General features: G+C 45.1%; 1 protein-coding gene across 8 annotated transcripts in view; it reads right to left on the bottom strand.

Annotated features, from left to right (window-relative positions):
- TTC13 (tetratricopeptide repeat domain 13) overlaps window positions 1–14,505 on the bottom strand; it is a 91,383-nt gene extending 76,878 nt beyond the window's left edge. For all 8 annotated transcript variants that reach the window (XM_027596248.1, XM_027596249.1, XM_027596251.1 and 5 more), the window contains exon 1: window positions 14,127–14,505. In XM_027596248.1, coding sequence (XP_027452049.1) covers window positions 14,127–14,397 — 271 coding nt within the window. In that variant the 5' untranslated portion in view covers window positions 14,398–14,505. The remainder of the gene's footprint in view (window positions 1–14,126) is intronic.
- Window positions 14,506–14,590: the final 85 nt, after the last annotated feature.

Below are 14,590 nucleotides of genomic sequence, written 5' to 3'. Positions count from 1 at the left end.
ATTTTCGACCCAAAGACACCCCCAGATTGAAAGTGAGGGGGTGGAAAACCATTTACCATGCTAATGGACACCAAAAGAAAGCTGGGGTGGCAATCCTTATATCAGACAAACTAGATTTTAAAACAAAGACTGTAATAAGAGATGAGGAAGGACACTATATCCTACTGAAAGGATCTATCCAACAAGAAGATCTAACAATTGTAAATATCTATGCCCCGAACATGGGAGCAGCCAATTATATAAGGCAATTAATAACAAAAGCAAAGAAACACATTGACAACAATAATAGTGGGGGACTTTAACACCCCCCTGACTGAAATGGACAGATCAGCTAAGCAAAAGATCAACAAGGAAATAAAGACTTTAAATGACACACTGGACCAAATGGACTTCACAGACATATTCAGAACATTCCATCCCAAAGCAAAGGAATACACATTCTTCTCTAGTGCCCATGTAACATTCTCCAGAATTGATCACATCCTAGGTCACAAATCAGGTCTCAGTCGGTACCAAAAGATTGGGATCATTCCCTGCATATTTTCAGACCACAATGCTTTGAAACTAGAACTCAACCACAAGAGGAAAGTCGGAAAGAACTCAAATACATGGAGGCTAAAGAGCATCCTACTAAAGAATGAATGGGTCAACCAAGAAATTAAAGAAGAATTAAAAAAATTCATGGAAACCAATGAAAATGAAAACACAACTGTTCAAAATCTTTGGGATACAGCAAAGGCAGTCCTGAGAGGAACGTATATAGCAATACAAGCCTTTCTCAAGAAACAAGAAAGGTCTCAAATACACAACCTAACCCTACACCTAAAGGAGCTGGAGAAAGAACAGCAAAGAAAGCCTAAACCCAGCAGGAGAAGAGAAATCATAAAGATCAGAGCAGAAATCAATGAACTAGAAACCAAAAGAACAGTAGAACAGATCAACGAAACTAGGAGCTGGTTCTTTGAAAGAATTAACAAGATTGATAAACCCCTGGCCAGACTGATCAAAAAGAAAAGAGAAATGACCCAAATCAACAAAATCATGAATGAAAGAGGAGAGATCACAACCAACACCAAAGAAATACAAACAATTATAAGAACATATTATGAGCAACTCTATGCCAGCAAATTAGATAACCTGGAAGAAATGGGTGCATTCCTAGAGATGTATCAACGACCAAAATTGAACCAGGAAGAAATAGAAAACCTGAACAGACCTATAACCACTAAGGAAATTGAAACAGTCATCAAAAATCTCCCAAGAAACAAAAGCCCAGGGCCAGATGGCTTCCCAGGGGAATTCTATAAGACATTTAAAGAAGAATTAATACCTATTCTCCTGAAACTGTTCCAAAAAATAGAAATGGAAGGGAAACTTCCAAACTCATTTTATGAGGCCAGCATTACCTTGATCCCAAAACCAGACAAAGACCCCATCAAAAAACAGAATTACAGACCAATATCCTTGATGAACATGGATGCAAAAATTCTCACCAAAATACTAGCCAATAGGATCCAACAGTACATTAAAAGGATTATTCACCACGACCAAGTGGGATTTATCCCTGGGCTGCAAGGATGGTTCAACATCCGCAAATCAATCAACGTGATACAATACATTAACAAAAGAAAGAACAAGAATCATAGGATCCTCTCAATAGATGCAGAAAAAGCATTTGACAAAGTACAGCATCCTTTCTTGATCAAAACTCTTCAGAGTATAGGGATAGAGGGTACATACCTCAATATCATAAAAGCCATCTATGAAAAACCTACAGCGAATATCATTCTCAATGGGGAAAGGCTGAGAGCTTTTCCCCTAAGGTCAGGAACGCGGCAGGGATGTCCACTCTCACCACTGCTATTCAACATAGTATTAGAAGTCCTAGCCACAGCAATCAGACAACAAAAAGAAATCAAAGGCATCCAAATCGGCAAAGAGGAAGTCAAACTCTCACTCTTTGCAGATGATATGATACTGTATGTGGAAAACCCAAAAGACTCCACCCCAAAACTGCTAGAACTCATACAGGAATTCAGTAAAGTAGCAGGATATAAAATCAATGCACAGAAATCAGTGGCATTCCTATACACCAACAACAAGACAGAAGAGAGACAAATCAAGGAGTCAATCCCATTTACAATTGCACCCAAAACCATTAGATACCTAGGAATAAATCTAACCAAAGAGGCAAAGGATCTGTACTCAGAAAACTATAAAATACTCATGAAAGAAATTGAAGAAGACACAAAGAAATGGAAAAACGTTCCATGCTCATGGATTGGGAGAATCAACATTGTGAAGATGTCAATGCTACCTAGAGCAATCTACACATTCAATGCAATCCCCATCAAAATACCATCCACTTTTTTCAAAGAAATGGAACAAATAATCCTAAAATTTGTATGGAACCAGAAGAGACCCAGAATAGCCAGAGGAATACTGAAAAAGAAAAGCAAAGCTGGCGGCATCACAATTCCAGACTTCCAGCTCTATTACAAAGCTGTCCTCATCAAGACAGTATGGTACTGGCACAAAAACAGACACATCGATCAATGGAACAGAATCGAGAGCCCAGAAATGGACCCTCAACTCTATGGTCAACTTATCTTTGACAAAGCAGGAAAGAATGTCCAATGGAAAAGAGACAGTCTCTTCAACAAATGATGTTGGGAAAATTGGACAGCCACATGCAGAAGAATGAAACTGGACCACTTCCTTACACCACACACAAAAATAGACTCCAAATGGTTGAAAGACCTAAACGTGAGACAGGAGTCCATCAAAATCCTAAAGGAGAACACAGGTAGCAACCTTTTCGACCTTAGCCGCAGCAACTTCTTCCTAGAAACATCGCCAAAGGCACGGGAAGCCAGGGCAAAAATGAACTATTGGGATTTCATCAAGATAAAAAGCTTTTGCACAGCAAAAGAAACAGTCCACAAAACCAAAAGAAAACCGACAGAATGGGAGAAAATATTTGCAAATGACATATCAGATAAAGGGCTAGTATCCAAAATCTATAAAGAACTTATCAAACTCAACACCCAAAGAACAAATAATCCAATCAAGAAATGGGCAGAAGACATGAACAGACATTTCTCCAAAGAAGACATCCAAATGGCCAACAGGCACATGAAAAAGTGCTCAACATCGCTCGGCATCAGGGAAATCCAAATCAAAACCTCAATGAGATACCACCTCACACCCGTCAGAATGGCTAAAATTAACAAGTCAGGGAACGACAGATGTTGGCGGGGATGTGGAGAAAGGGGAACCCTCCTACACTGTTGGTGGGAATGCAAGCTGGTGCAACTCCTCTGGAAAACAGTACGGAGGTTCCTCAAACAGTTGAAATTAGAGCTACCGTTCGATCCAGCAATTGCACTACTGGGTATTTACCACAAAGATACAAATGTAGGGACCCGAAGGGGTACGTGTACCCCAATGTTTATAGCAGCAATGTCCACCATAGCCAAACTGTGGAAAGAGCCAAGACGCCCATCGACAGATGAATGGATAAAGAAGAGGTGGTATATATACACAATGGAATATTATGCAGCCATCAAAAGGAATGAGATCTTGCCATTTGCAACAACGTGGATGGAACTGGAGGGTGTTATGCTGAATGAAATAAGTCAATCAGAGAAAGACATGTATCACATGACCTCACTGATATGAGGAATTCTTAATCTCAGGAAAGAAACTGAGTGTTACTGGAGTGGTTGGGGGTGGGAGGGATGGGGTGGCTGGGTGATAGACATTGGGGAGGGTATGTGCTACGGTGAGCACTGTGAATTGTGCAAGACTGTTGAATCACAGTTCTGTACTTCTGAAACAAATAACGCAACATATTTTAAGAAAAAAGAAAAAGAAGAAGATAACAGGAGAGGAAGAAAAGGGGAGTATGTCAGAGGGGGAGACGAACCATGAGAGATGATGGACTCTGAAAAACAAACTGAGGGTTCTAGAGGGAAGGGGGGTAGGGGGATGGGTTAGCCTGGTGATGGGTATTGAGGAGGGCACGTTCTGCATGGAGCACTGGGTGTTATGAACAAACAATGAATCATGGAACACTGCACCAAAAACTAATGATGTAATATATGGTGATTAACATAATAAAAAAAATAAAAAAAAAAAAAAGAAAGATTATGGACAGTTGTGTGAGGAGAGAAGAGCCCAGGAGACGAGAGGAGGGAGGCCAAGTGGGAGGTCGCGGCCGGCTAAAAAATGGGAAAAGCCCAAAGACCAATGGGTTGAAATGGAGGCTCAGACTCCAAAAAGGTAGAGGAATTAAAAAAGATAGGGCTTTGAGAAAAATTAGGCATGAAAAGAGGACAAAGGCACTGGTTTCCAGTTTGTGTAGCAACACAAGGTACAGGGGCCATTAACTGAAATGGGAAGTTTAAGAGGAAGACTGGTTTCGGAGGGCAGTCAAGAGCCCAGTGCCGGGGAGATACTCAACGAGAAGCCGTCTCACAGGTAGTTAGGAAATTCCAGGGAAAGATAAGAGCTACAGGTATGAATCTGATAATCATTAACTTAACAATGGATGAGTAAACAGGGGACAGAGGTAGGGTCTCAATGACAGCTCCGGAAGCTTAAGTTTAACAAGAAAAATAGAGCTGACCCTAGTGGGGGCAAGGTATTTAAGAGAAGGAGGGTAAATCAACTTGGTAATTTGCCTTTTTTTCTAAAGAACTATCTGAAGAACATTTCTTTGAATTGTTTTACATCTTTGCCATAAAACTATACAGAGTTATTACAATGATTCTCGTTTTCCATTATACTCCCTTATCCCTAAAGTATTTGTTCCTTCTCATTTTTCTTGATGAGCCTTGCTAGATAATTGTCTAAACATTACCAGTATTTTCAAAGAACCAGCCCTTATACTGAAATCTAATTAAATGTGAAGTCAGAGGAAGAGTAGTTGGTTTGGAGGCAAAGCTCCAGAGTTCAGGGTGTGGGCTGGGGAGCCAGACTGACCCCCATCAGATGCCTCACCAGCTGGCTGACTGCACAAATCCTTTCGTATCTCTTAGCCTGTTTCCTCATTTGTAAAACTGGAACAACTACCACCACATACCCTCTCAGGGCTTTTGTGAGGAGATATAATGCCCACAATTCACAGGAAATGGTTGGGTTTGAACTGCGTGGGTCCTCTTATATGCAGATTTTTTAAATAAATACAGTATGCTACTGTAAATGTATTTTCTCTTCCTTATGATTTTCTTGACTACAGTTCCTTTACCCTAGCTTATTTTATTCTAAGAATATAGTATATAATACACACACGAAATATGTGTCCATCAAGCTACTTGTCACTAGTAAGGCTTCCGGTCAACAGTAGGCTATTAGTAAAGTTTCTGTGGGGAGTCAGAAGTTGTACATGGAGTTTTGATGGTCAGAAGATGTACATGGGTGGGGGAGGAAGGGTGCTCCAACCCCCACATTGTTCAAGGCTCCACTGTATACATATCTAGGCTAAAATTAGCGGAGGGTTTTGCTTTTCATTTCTTCTTCCTTCTTAGCAATTTTTTTTTTAAGATCTTATTTATGTATTTGACACAGAGAGACACAGCGAGAGGGAACACGAGCAGGGGGAGCGGGAGAGGGAGAAGCAGGCTTCCCGCAGAGCAGGGAGCCCAATGTGGGGCTCGATCCCAGGACCCCTGAGATCATGACCTGAGCCGAAGGCAGACGCTTAACGATTGTGCCACCCAGGCACCTCCATTTCTTCTTCCTTCTTTCCTTAAGATTATTTTGGTTTTTACAGCACTTTACAGCTTTCAAAATGCTCTCACAACACTCTTTCCTTTGGTCCTCCATCCTCTGGGGTAGGTAGAACACACCTTAGGCTCATCACACACATGGGGTAATGAGCTCAGTGTTAATGGATGTGTTTAAGGTCACAAGACGAAGAAATTGCAAAGGTGAGGCTGGCCACATCCTGCTCTAGGACACCACATCAACAGAGGTGGCAATGGTCCACTTGTGACCACCCATTCTGCCAATGCTGGGTCGTAATAATAGATGGTTTAGGTAGAGCAATGCCATCAAACTTCTTTCCTGCCCTTCCAAACCCCACAGACAGCTGATTTTAAGATTGGTTTTGGTGGAGGCACAAGGAGCTGACTGCAGTAGGTTCAAGAAAAAACTGGAGACTTGGAGACAGTGCACAGAAACATCTCCTTTGAGGAATTCTGCTATAAAGGGAGCAGAGAGAAGAGAGGCGGCTGGAAGGACGTGTGCTCCTGTTTTTTCTCGACAGGAGCTATTATAACCATTTGTATGCTGATGGAAGAAGACAAGAGGGAATGAGATAACCTGCACAAGAAGACGGCTACACTCCCGGAGGCTCCAGCAAGTCCACACCCAGACAGGACCAGAGGCAAAAGATGCGCCTAGAGCTGCTGGCAAGCGGTAGCTATGATGCTGGGAAAGTTCTCTTCTGATTGCTTCCTTCTCCATCAAATCAAATGACCTCCTCGTGAGGCAAGGAGACGTGGCTTTGGAAGTCACAGGTATTTGTCATACATTCATGTTTGCAGGTGAAACTGACTGAAAGCTTGTAAACAGCAAATCCAGAGCCAATCCCTGCAGGAAGACGTTTTATAAGGAACTCAACAGCGGCTGGGCTGCACTCACCACTTGACCACCTTGCTCTAGTTACAGAAGTGTGCCAAATTCTCATGAAAACAGGGATGACTGGGCTTTTCCCATGGATAGGCTAGAACTTGGAAGTCAGGCAATTCTAGTCCGAGGTGTAGGTGACCTGCGAAGAGCCGTAAGCATTGCTGTGGCTGGAGGGGCTACCAGAGGCCAAGCAGCTGCAAGGCAGCATCAGTTATGATGCTTTTACCAATTTCTGCATTTGTAAGACAACCACTGTTGAGGACCTTGTACACCACATCGGTTGATGGTCCCAAATGGTAAGTTTCTTTTAGAATGTAATAACAGGAAAAGCAGGAGGAGGAAAAGTTCTCCTCCTCGGAATTCATATGCTTCTTCTGTCCTAACAAAATATTATTCATCTGTACCTGAGATGTGTAAGTTATCATAAAACAACTTGAAAATAGGGGCTGCCCACTGGGAATTAGATTATAAGGTCAACATATAATTAATCCATTAGAACAAAGATCTGCAAAGGGCATCTTAAAGAGACAGATGGCTTTATAACCAAGCATGAATATAATCTGATCAAAGGTGTACCGACCCACACAAAAGTATTAACACATGTACAGAATGTATACAACCAAAAGAAAAGGGGCTGGTCGGCTGCAGAGAATGGAAAAAGAGGCAGGGAAGCAAATGATGTGGCATCGATCCAAGAAGAGAACCGGGTGGGGGGCACTGGAGCCAGCAAAGTGAGCAGCCAGCCTTAGCCGCAAAGGCTACTCACTTAGCCTGGGGTTGTAGCATGGATTGAAGACACAGCAGATGCTTCAAGTGACACATACTTTTAAGAGCTGAAGACTTTTTCATAAACCTACACACGCTGTCAAATACCATCAACTCTACAGGGAAAGCTGAAGCAAATCTAGGCAATGATGTGAAAACCTTAGTGAAAAGGGAACAGTCACTTTGAAGATTTTATTTATTTGAGACAAAGAGAGTGTGAGAGAGGGCACTTGCCCACAAGCGGGGGGTGGGGGGTGTTGACGCAGAGGGAGAGAGACTAGCAGACTCCCTGCTGAGCAGGGAGCCCAACATGGAGCTCAATCTGGATCTCATACCCTGGGATCATGACCTGAGCCAAAGGCAGATGCTTAACTGACTGAGCCACCCAGGCGCCCCCGAGAGTCACTGTGAACACCCCAAACACAGGCAGGAAAAGGTCACAAGAGAACTCAACTGCTCTTCCGTGCAGAAGAGGCAGACCGTCTGGCCCAGGATTTCTGAGTGTCTACGTACAAAACACCAGCACCTGAGTGGTGCACATCCACTGTGCTGATACCTGAACCAGAAATAAAGTCATACCGTGTTATCTCCAAATCAAACTAAGGGAATGTGGAATGAGACTTTATTAGCAAGCTTAAAAACAGCTATTATATTATATTATATTTCTAGTTACACAAGTTGTTCAGTTTGTGAAAACAGTTCATGAAGAAAACACCAGTGATGACACATTTGTCTGCATATATGTCACATTTCAATAAAAGGTAAACACTTTAAAAAAAGGTTAACAGAGGAAAATAGCATTAACGCAAAGTGAAAAGTATTAAAATTCTGCTACTTCAATAAATTTTCCATTTATTCTACCTGCAAGATAACAAGCCCAAACAAAAAGATAAGATGACCTCTTTAAAACACCACATTGGGAAAAGGGGAAGCTTCAGAAGTCGGTCAGTTGGCCAAGTATTTAGGGAGTGCAGTGAAGCCAAGCCATGTCTACGTGCTATAGAACTTCTTGAAAAGTCTGGATACACAAAGTGTTCTACCACTTCTGTGGGCCTAGTCCACATAGGTTAGGTTCTAATGCCCAGGCCACATTCTTTTGCCCTCATCCAGAGCAGGGGAGAAAACGAACCCCCAGTAACCAAAGCTGAACATGTCTACCAGTGTACAGACCTTTTACAAGGTAAATGTAATTCTTAATAGATCTATTTGAGGGGCACCTGGGTGGCTCAGTCGTGAAGCATCTGCCTTCGGCTCGGGTCACGATCCCGGGGTCCTGGGATCGAGCCCCGCGTCAGGCTCCCTGCTCCGTGGGAAGCCTGCTTCTCCCTCTGCCTCTCCCCCTGCTTGTGTTCCCTCTCTCGCTGTGTCTCTCTCTGTCAAATAAATGAATACAATCTTTAAAAAAAAAATAGATCTATTTGAGAAAGCTAATGAGTATGCAAATACCACAGCTATCATCTTCAAAGGGTTCACACTACGAGGAGCAACTCCTAAAGCAGAAACTTTCTGAAAGATGCTGTTCAGGTAGCAAAAGAGGCAAGCATCCTCCAGACAATACCACAGTGCCCAGGGCTGGGGGATATAAATCTCTTTACCGCTCTATGCCTTGGTCTCTGCCCTCAAAATAAGCTGCTTACCCTACACTGGCAAATTTACTTGTGTATACCTTAAAAAAAGATTGGAAGAGATTTGCTACAAAACTATATACAAAAACACACAAAATCAGAGCCAAGAGAAAAAGGATCAAGCAAATGTAACAGTAAGGGTTACCACGGTTACCATGACTGAGCATAAAATCTGGTCCTTAACTTCCTCAAAGCCAGACTAAAAAAGGGCTCTCATTGTAAAAGGGTCCCTCCCTGCCACCTCTACGGCATAGCAATGATTTAAGTGCTGTGAGCAGTAAGACCAATGTCATCTATTTAAATAACGGATTCCTCCGTTAAGAAAGATGTATGAACAATCTTTAAGTCTTACTGTCAAACACAATTAGGTTTGCAGCTACTTCCCTATTCTTCTGGCAGCTAACACCCCCCAAATCAGACACAAATGTTCTTTTCTTCACAAAGAACTGTGGGAAAACAAGCTCAAATCTTGCATTATTAATTTCAAGAAACTAAAGAAAACTACTTCAGGTTGTAAATTAATCATTGAACTTGACTGAGGCATTAAGCATAGGTAGAGCTAATGCGGCCAGGTAGATGAAGGTGGCCATCTCAAAAGCACCATAAAGACATCAAGTACAAGGACTACCTCACTTCGGAGCAGACAAAAGTCTCAAGAAGGCAGTAAAAAGGAAAAAAAAAATCACAGTCACTGTTCCTATAAATATTATATTTTCAAAAAAGGAAAATAAAGTATTTTCCAAACAATTACAAGAAGTACACACGTTTGAACCGTCAAAATACATCTTAGTCTGTAAAGAACATGTAGATAATATCTAATACAGGATGAATGCCACCTTTGAATGAGATGCAGTTTAGCTTTAGCAGGAAGAGCAGAGGAGAGAGAGATGAAGTCTTCAATCGACAGACATGTTTCAGCTTATCTGGACCATAACTTACCAGATCTACAACACTGGGGTATCAAATTAAGACATCTCTAAGATCTCTCCAAAGCTCACTCTGTCCAGGGCTCTGTTCATGCCACCTTACCAGAGGCCTTCCCTGGCCCCCTCACAAAGTAGCCCCGTACCTTTTATTCTTCAAGGCACTTATCAGTGGGCCTGCTATACATTCCTCTCTTCCCCGACCAGAACGCAGGCTCCACTCCGGGAAGCTAGCCAGCTGTGCTGTATCCCCAGAGTCCAGAACACTGACTAGCAAGTAGTAGGCACACAGATAGCTTTCCTGTGAAAGAACAGATCCATTCTACAGATCCAGTGAGAGTCTTCGGGGCGCCTGGGTGGCTGAATCATTAAGCGTCTGCCTTCGGCTCAGGTCATGATCCCAGGGTCCTGGGATCGAGCCCCGCATCGGGCTCCCTGCTCCGTGGGAAGCCTGCTTCTCCCTCTCCCTCTCCCCCTGCTTGTGTTCCCTCTCTCGCTGTGTCTCTCCCTCAAATAAATAAATAAAATCTTAAAAAAAAATTCATTCTAGCGCTATAGTTCAAAATACTAATGCAGTAAAGCATCCTTCCATATATGTCCATATAAAATTCTACAAGTTAAGAATGTAACTTTCAACAAAGGTGAAGGGTATAGGACTTGATCATTAATACTGACAAGAAATTATTCTAAGAGGGAAATATTACCGAGGAAATAATACACAACGGGTCAGGAGGCCAGGCTCAAACCCTGGCTCTACGTTCTACCGTGGAACGGAGATAAAAACAGTACCTGCTGCAGTGCTGAGAGGATTAAATAAGAATGTACATAGCGTTTATAAATATAAAACTAGGGGAAAAACTTCTGTTCCTTATTTCCTCCCACAATTCCAAACTACAAACAGGGCAAAGGTAACAAGGAAGGGAAATTTATTTTTATTTGAAAAATAATGGGATGCCTGGGTGGCTCAGTCTGTTAAGTGTCTGCCTTCTGCTCAGGTCATGATCCCAGGGTCCTGGGATCGAGCCCCGCATCGGGCTCCTTGCTCGGCGGGGAGACTGCTTCTCCCTCTGCCCGCCGCTCCCCCTGCTTGTGCTCACTCTGTCTCTGACAAATAAACGAAATCTTTAAAACAAAAAGAAAAAAGAAAAAATATGTACATTTCAGTGTCCACTTCTTTTAAAAGTAAGATTATGTTTCCCCCAGGAAAACAGAGAAATGATCTGACGTCTGTGGTTATACACGCCTTTCAAGTAAAATGTAAAAATTGCTCTGGAAGAGAAAGTTGAAGGGGGCCTGGGAACAGCAAAGTCAGGCTGAGACCCCTGGCGCCTGGGTCACCCATGCTTGTCTCTGCTCCCAGGCCACTGGATTCCATTTGAGGGTGGTCCACACAGCACAGGCACTGCCAGTGCTGTGTTCAGACCTATGCGCTCTCACCAGCTGCTGCCTTTGGCTCTATAATCACTGGGGGTTCTGTCTTAAGAGAATACACATACAGCTCACCAGAAGGTGTGCAGATTTAGACCCAAGCGGCATCAATCAGCCGTCAGAATCCAAAAGCTATGGGAAGGTTTCTGAAAAGTGGCTTCTGCGTCTGTCCCCTGTATAGGGACTGGCTTGATATGGACAGGCCTGTGGCTGGAAAGGCCAGTGATGGTATGACTAACAGTGAGACTCTGAAGAAATGGCTTGTTCTGGATCCTGGCACTTATCCAGGCCCTAATGTTGAGCAGAAGGGGGTTCTGGATTCAGAACATGAGCCCCTGGGTTACGATATGGTTAGCTGCAAATCCTGAATTTGTTCCTACATCTGTTCTTAGGACAGTGAGGGACTGGGGCAGGTTTCATAGGGTCCAGCTTCTACCTACTTGCCCAAGATGAGGAGGGAGAAGTGAGAGACATTTTGGGAGTTGCTACCACAACAGAGAGGGCTTCTGTCACGTACCACATCCAGGAAAGCTAGGAGAGACAGCCAGAGTGCCAAGGAGCATAAGCAGTTGCCTTTGGGAATGACTAGCTGGGGCGAGCAGCAGTGACCAAGCCACTTTAGCACCTGTCAGCAGCTACGGGACATTGATGTCAGCCCAGGGACGGCTGGCTCAAAGACTCATGCCACACATCCGCAACAACACATTTGTAATTCCAAACTATGAAAATAAGTCCTACATGGGGGAAATAGAAAACTGAAACATTTGAATAAAGTATGCTTAAAATCTCATAATATAGTGTTCATCCTCTGAAGCAGAGAACACAAGGTAATGGTTCCCACATATGGGGGAACTGGTAGAATGGAGAGAATTCCTCCAAACGCCTAGTTCATGAAAACCTACATAATCTAGAAGAAAAGCATGATACAGGTCAGAGTCGGCTCAAATAAGGACTCAAACACTGGCATGAGCCTGATGCCACAGAGTGAAAGGAGCCACGTAGGTCAAGAATATCAAGCAATTTCATAATAGAAATCTTGATTTGCATCTTCCATCGCCTAGAATCTGGGTCTCCCTGGGCCAGTGAGCATCACATGACTACAGGAGGGAAAGGGAAATGAAGATGTACATAATAACGTCCTATATGCTAGCAAATACTACCGATGTGGTTTCCTACCTGTAACTACTTAGTGTCTAAGACAAAGTTTCATCTAGAACCTGCCTGCCTGGGTTCCTCCCTTTACAGCTGGAGGGCCCTCAGGAAGGTGATGATTTCACTGTGTCTCAGCTTTCCCATCTGAGGAAAAGGAGTTACCATCCAATGAGGTAGTGACTGGTGTGCTGACAGATTTAAGAGAATAGGCTAATCAACCCGAAGCTTTTATGGCAGTGCTTGGCATACAGCAAGCACTCCATATGTGTTGGCTATTTCTCACTTTCCTCACAGCACTCTTGTGAAGAAAATGAAACCCTGTAATTAGGTAACAGTGCCTTCAATTTAGAGAGGCGGCAACTCTGCAAAGACAAGCAATTACCTTGTGCAGAGTCACAGAAAGTGACAGAGGTAAAAGCCATTCTTTTCCCACTCTACAGCGCTGGCCCTTACTATTACCATTACTAGCCAAGGCCTACTACAAAATGAAGAAGTCACATACCCTCCAATGAGCGAGATGTCCTTAAGGGAGTCAGATTGTGCTTAAAGGAAATCAGAGCGTGCTAATCTGGACATTTCATCTCAACTAAAAATTACTTATTGTCTTTTCAGTTACACAATAGTAAAGAACACTGCCGTCAGGCCATAAAAGCAACCAGCCAGCTGGGTCGGTAGACCCAGACCTTTCAAAAGCAAGCCCTTAAGTGAAGTCCAGGGAAGAGGAAAGGGACAGGAAGGGAAAATGAAGGGAGGGGATTGAAGGGTGAAAAGACTCAATGGAGAACCTCAAAACAAACCCCCCACACACACACGTATTTTGCCCCTGAGGCATCTGTCATGACTTAACTAAGCTGAGGGCAATAGCGCCCATCTTAATGAATGAGCTGGCCTAGTTCCAATACACACACAGCTCTGACATACACAGGCTCAAGGCCTGCAGGGCCCTTTCTGCCCTCTGGGAGACACCTGACAGATCACAGGTCACAAGTCAGTCTTAAATAACTGGAAGCAAGACTTCAACGAGCAGATAAAATGGGCTTGCAATTTTGTTCCCTTCTTTCTTTCAGGCTTCACATTTTTAGAGGTTGTGTTTAATACAAGACATCAACCCAAGAGGTCAGAAAACCTGATTTCCGGGCCTAAGACGGGCCAGGGATGCCCTCTCCGGACCCGGTCGTCCTTCGTCCGTCGGTCCCTCCCTCGCTCCCCCGGCACGCGCGGGGCCCGGAGCGGGTACCGGGGCTGCCCCGGGCCACTTGCCATCTTCTCTTCCACCCTTTCAACAGTTGCTAGGACTCCGGAGAGGCGGCCCTGGCCGCAGGAACATGCTGTCAGCTCTTTTCTCCATTCACCACCCTCCCCACGGTGGCTACGAGACGAGGGCGCGCAGCGGCGTGGGTGCGAGCGGCGGGAAGCTGCCCCGGCATGACACCTCGCGGCGCCGGCTCCCGCAGGAGCACACGCCGCACCGCGGCTGTCGGCGGCGAGGCCCGGGCGGCCCAGCACCTCGGCCCCGGGGCCCGCCGTTCCCATGGTCCCGCCGCCCCCGCGGCCCGGGGCGACCGGGACGCACGCCCGCCCGCCGCCGCCCACTCACCGCCGCACTCGACCGAGTACTGGTCTCCCCAGTCCCCGGACTGAGGGCTGCAGCCGCCGCCTGCCGGGGCCTCCTGCTGCTGCCGGTGCTGCAGCTCCTGCTTGAGCAGCGACAGCGGCGAGTAGTGCTCGGTGGCCACGGCGCCCGGGCATAGCCCGGCGGACAGGACCCCCAACAACAGCAGCACCAGGACGCGCCGGACGGCATCCGCGGCAGCCACAGCGCCGCCCCAGCAGCAGTAGCAGCAGCAGCAGCCGCCGGCAGGTGCCATCTTTCCTCAAGGCGCATGTGCGGCGGCCCTCGCCGCACGGTGCGGCCTCCCAGCCTTAACCCGCCGTGGGCAGGTGGGCCGTGGCAAGAGGGCAGGAAAGGGGTGTGGCGTTGCCTGCTGGGAGTTGTAGTCCCAGCTCGGCCAGCCGCGAGCCCCTTCTCCAGAACTGAGACTACGAATCCCAGCAAGAACC

The sequence above is a fragment of the Zalophus californianus genome, chromosome 15 (genome assembly GCF_009762305.2).
Source record: "Zalophus californianus isolate mZalCal1 chromosome 15, mZalCal1.pri.v2, whole genome shotgun sequence".
NCBI lineage: Eukaryota > Metazoa > Chordata > Mammalia > Carnivora > Otariidae > Zalophus > Zalophus californianus.
This window is presented reverse-complemented; position numbering and strand designations above follow the sequence as displayed.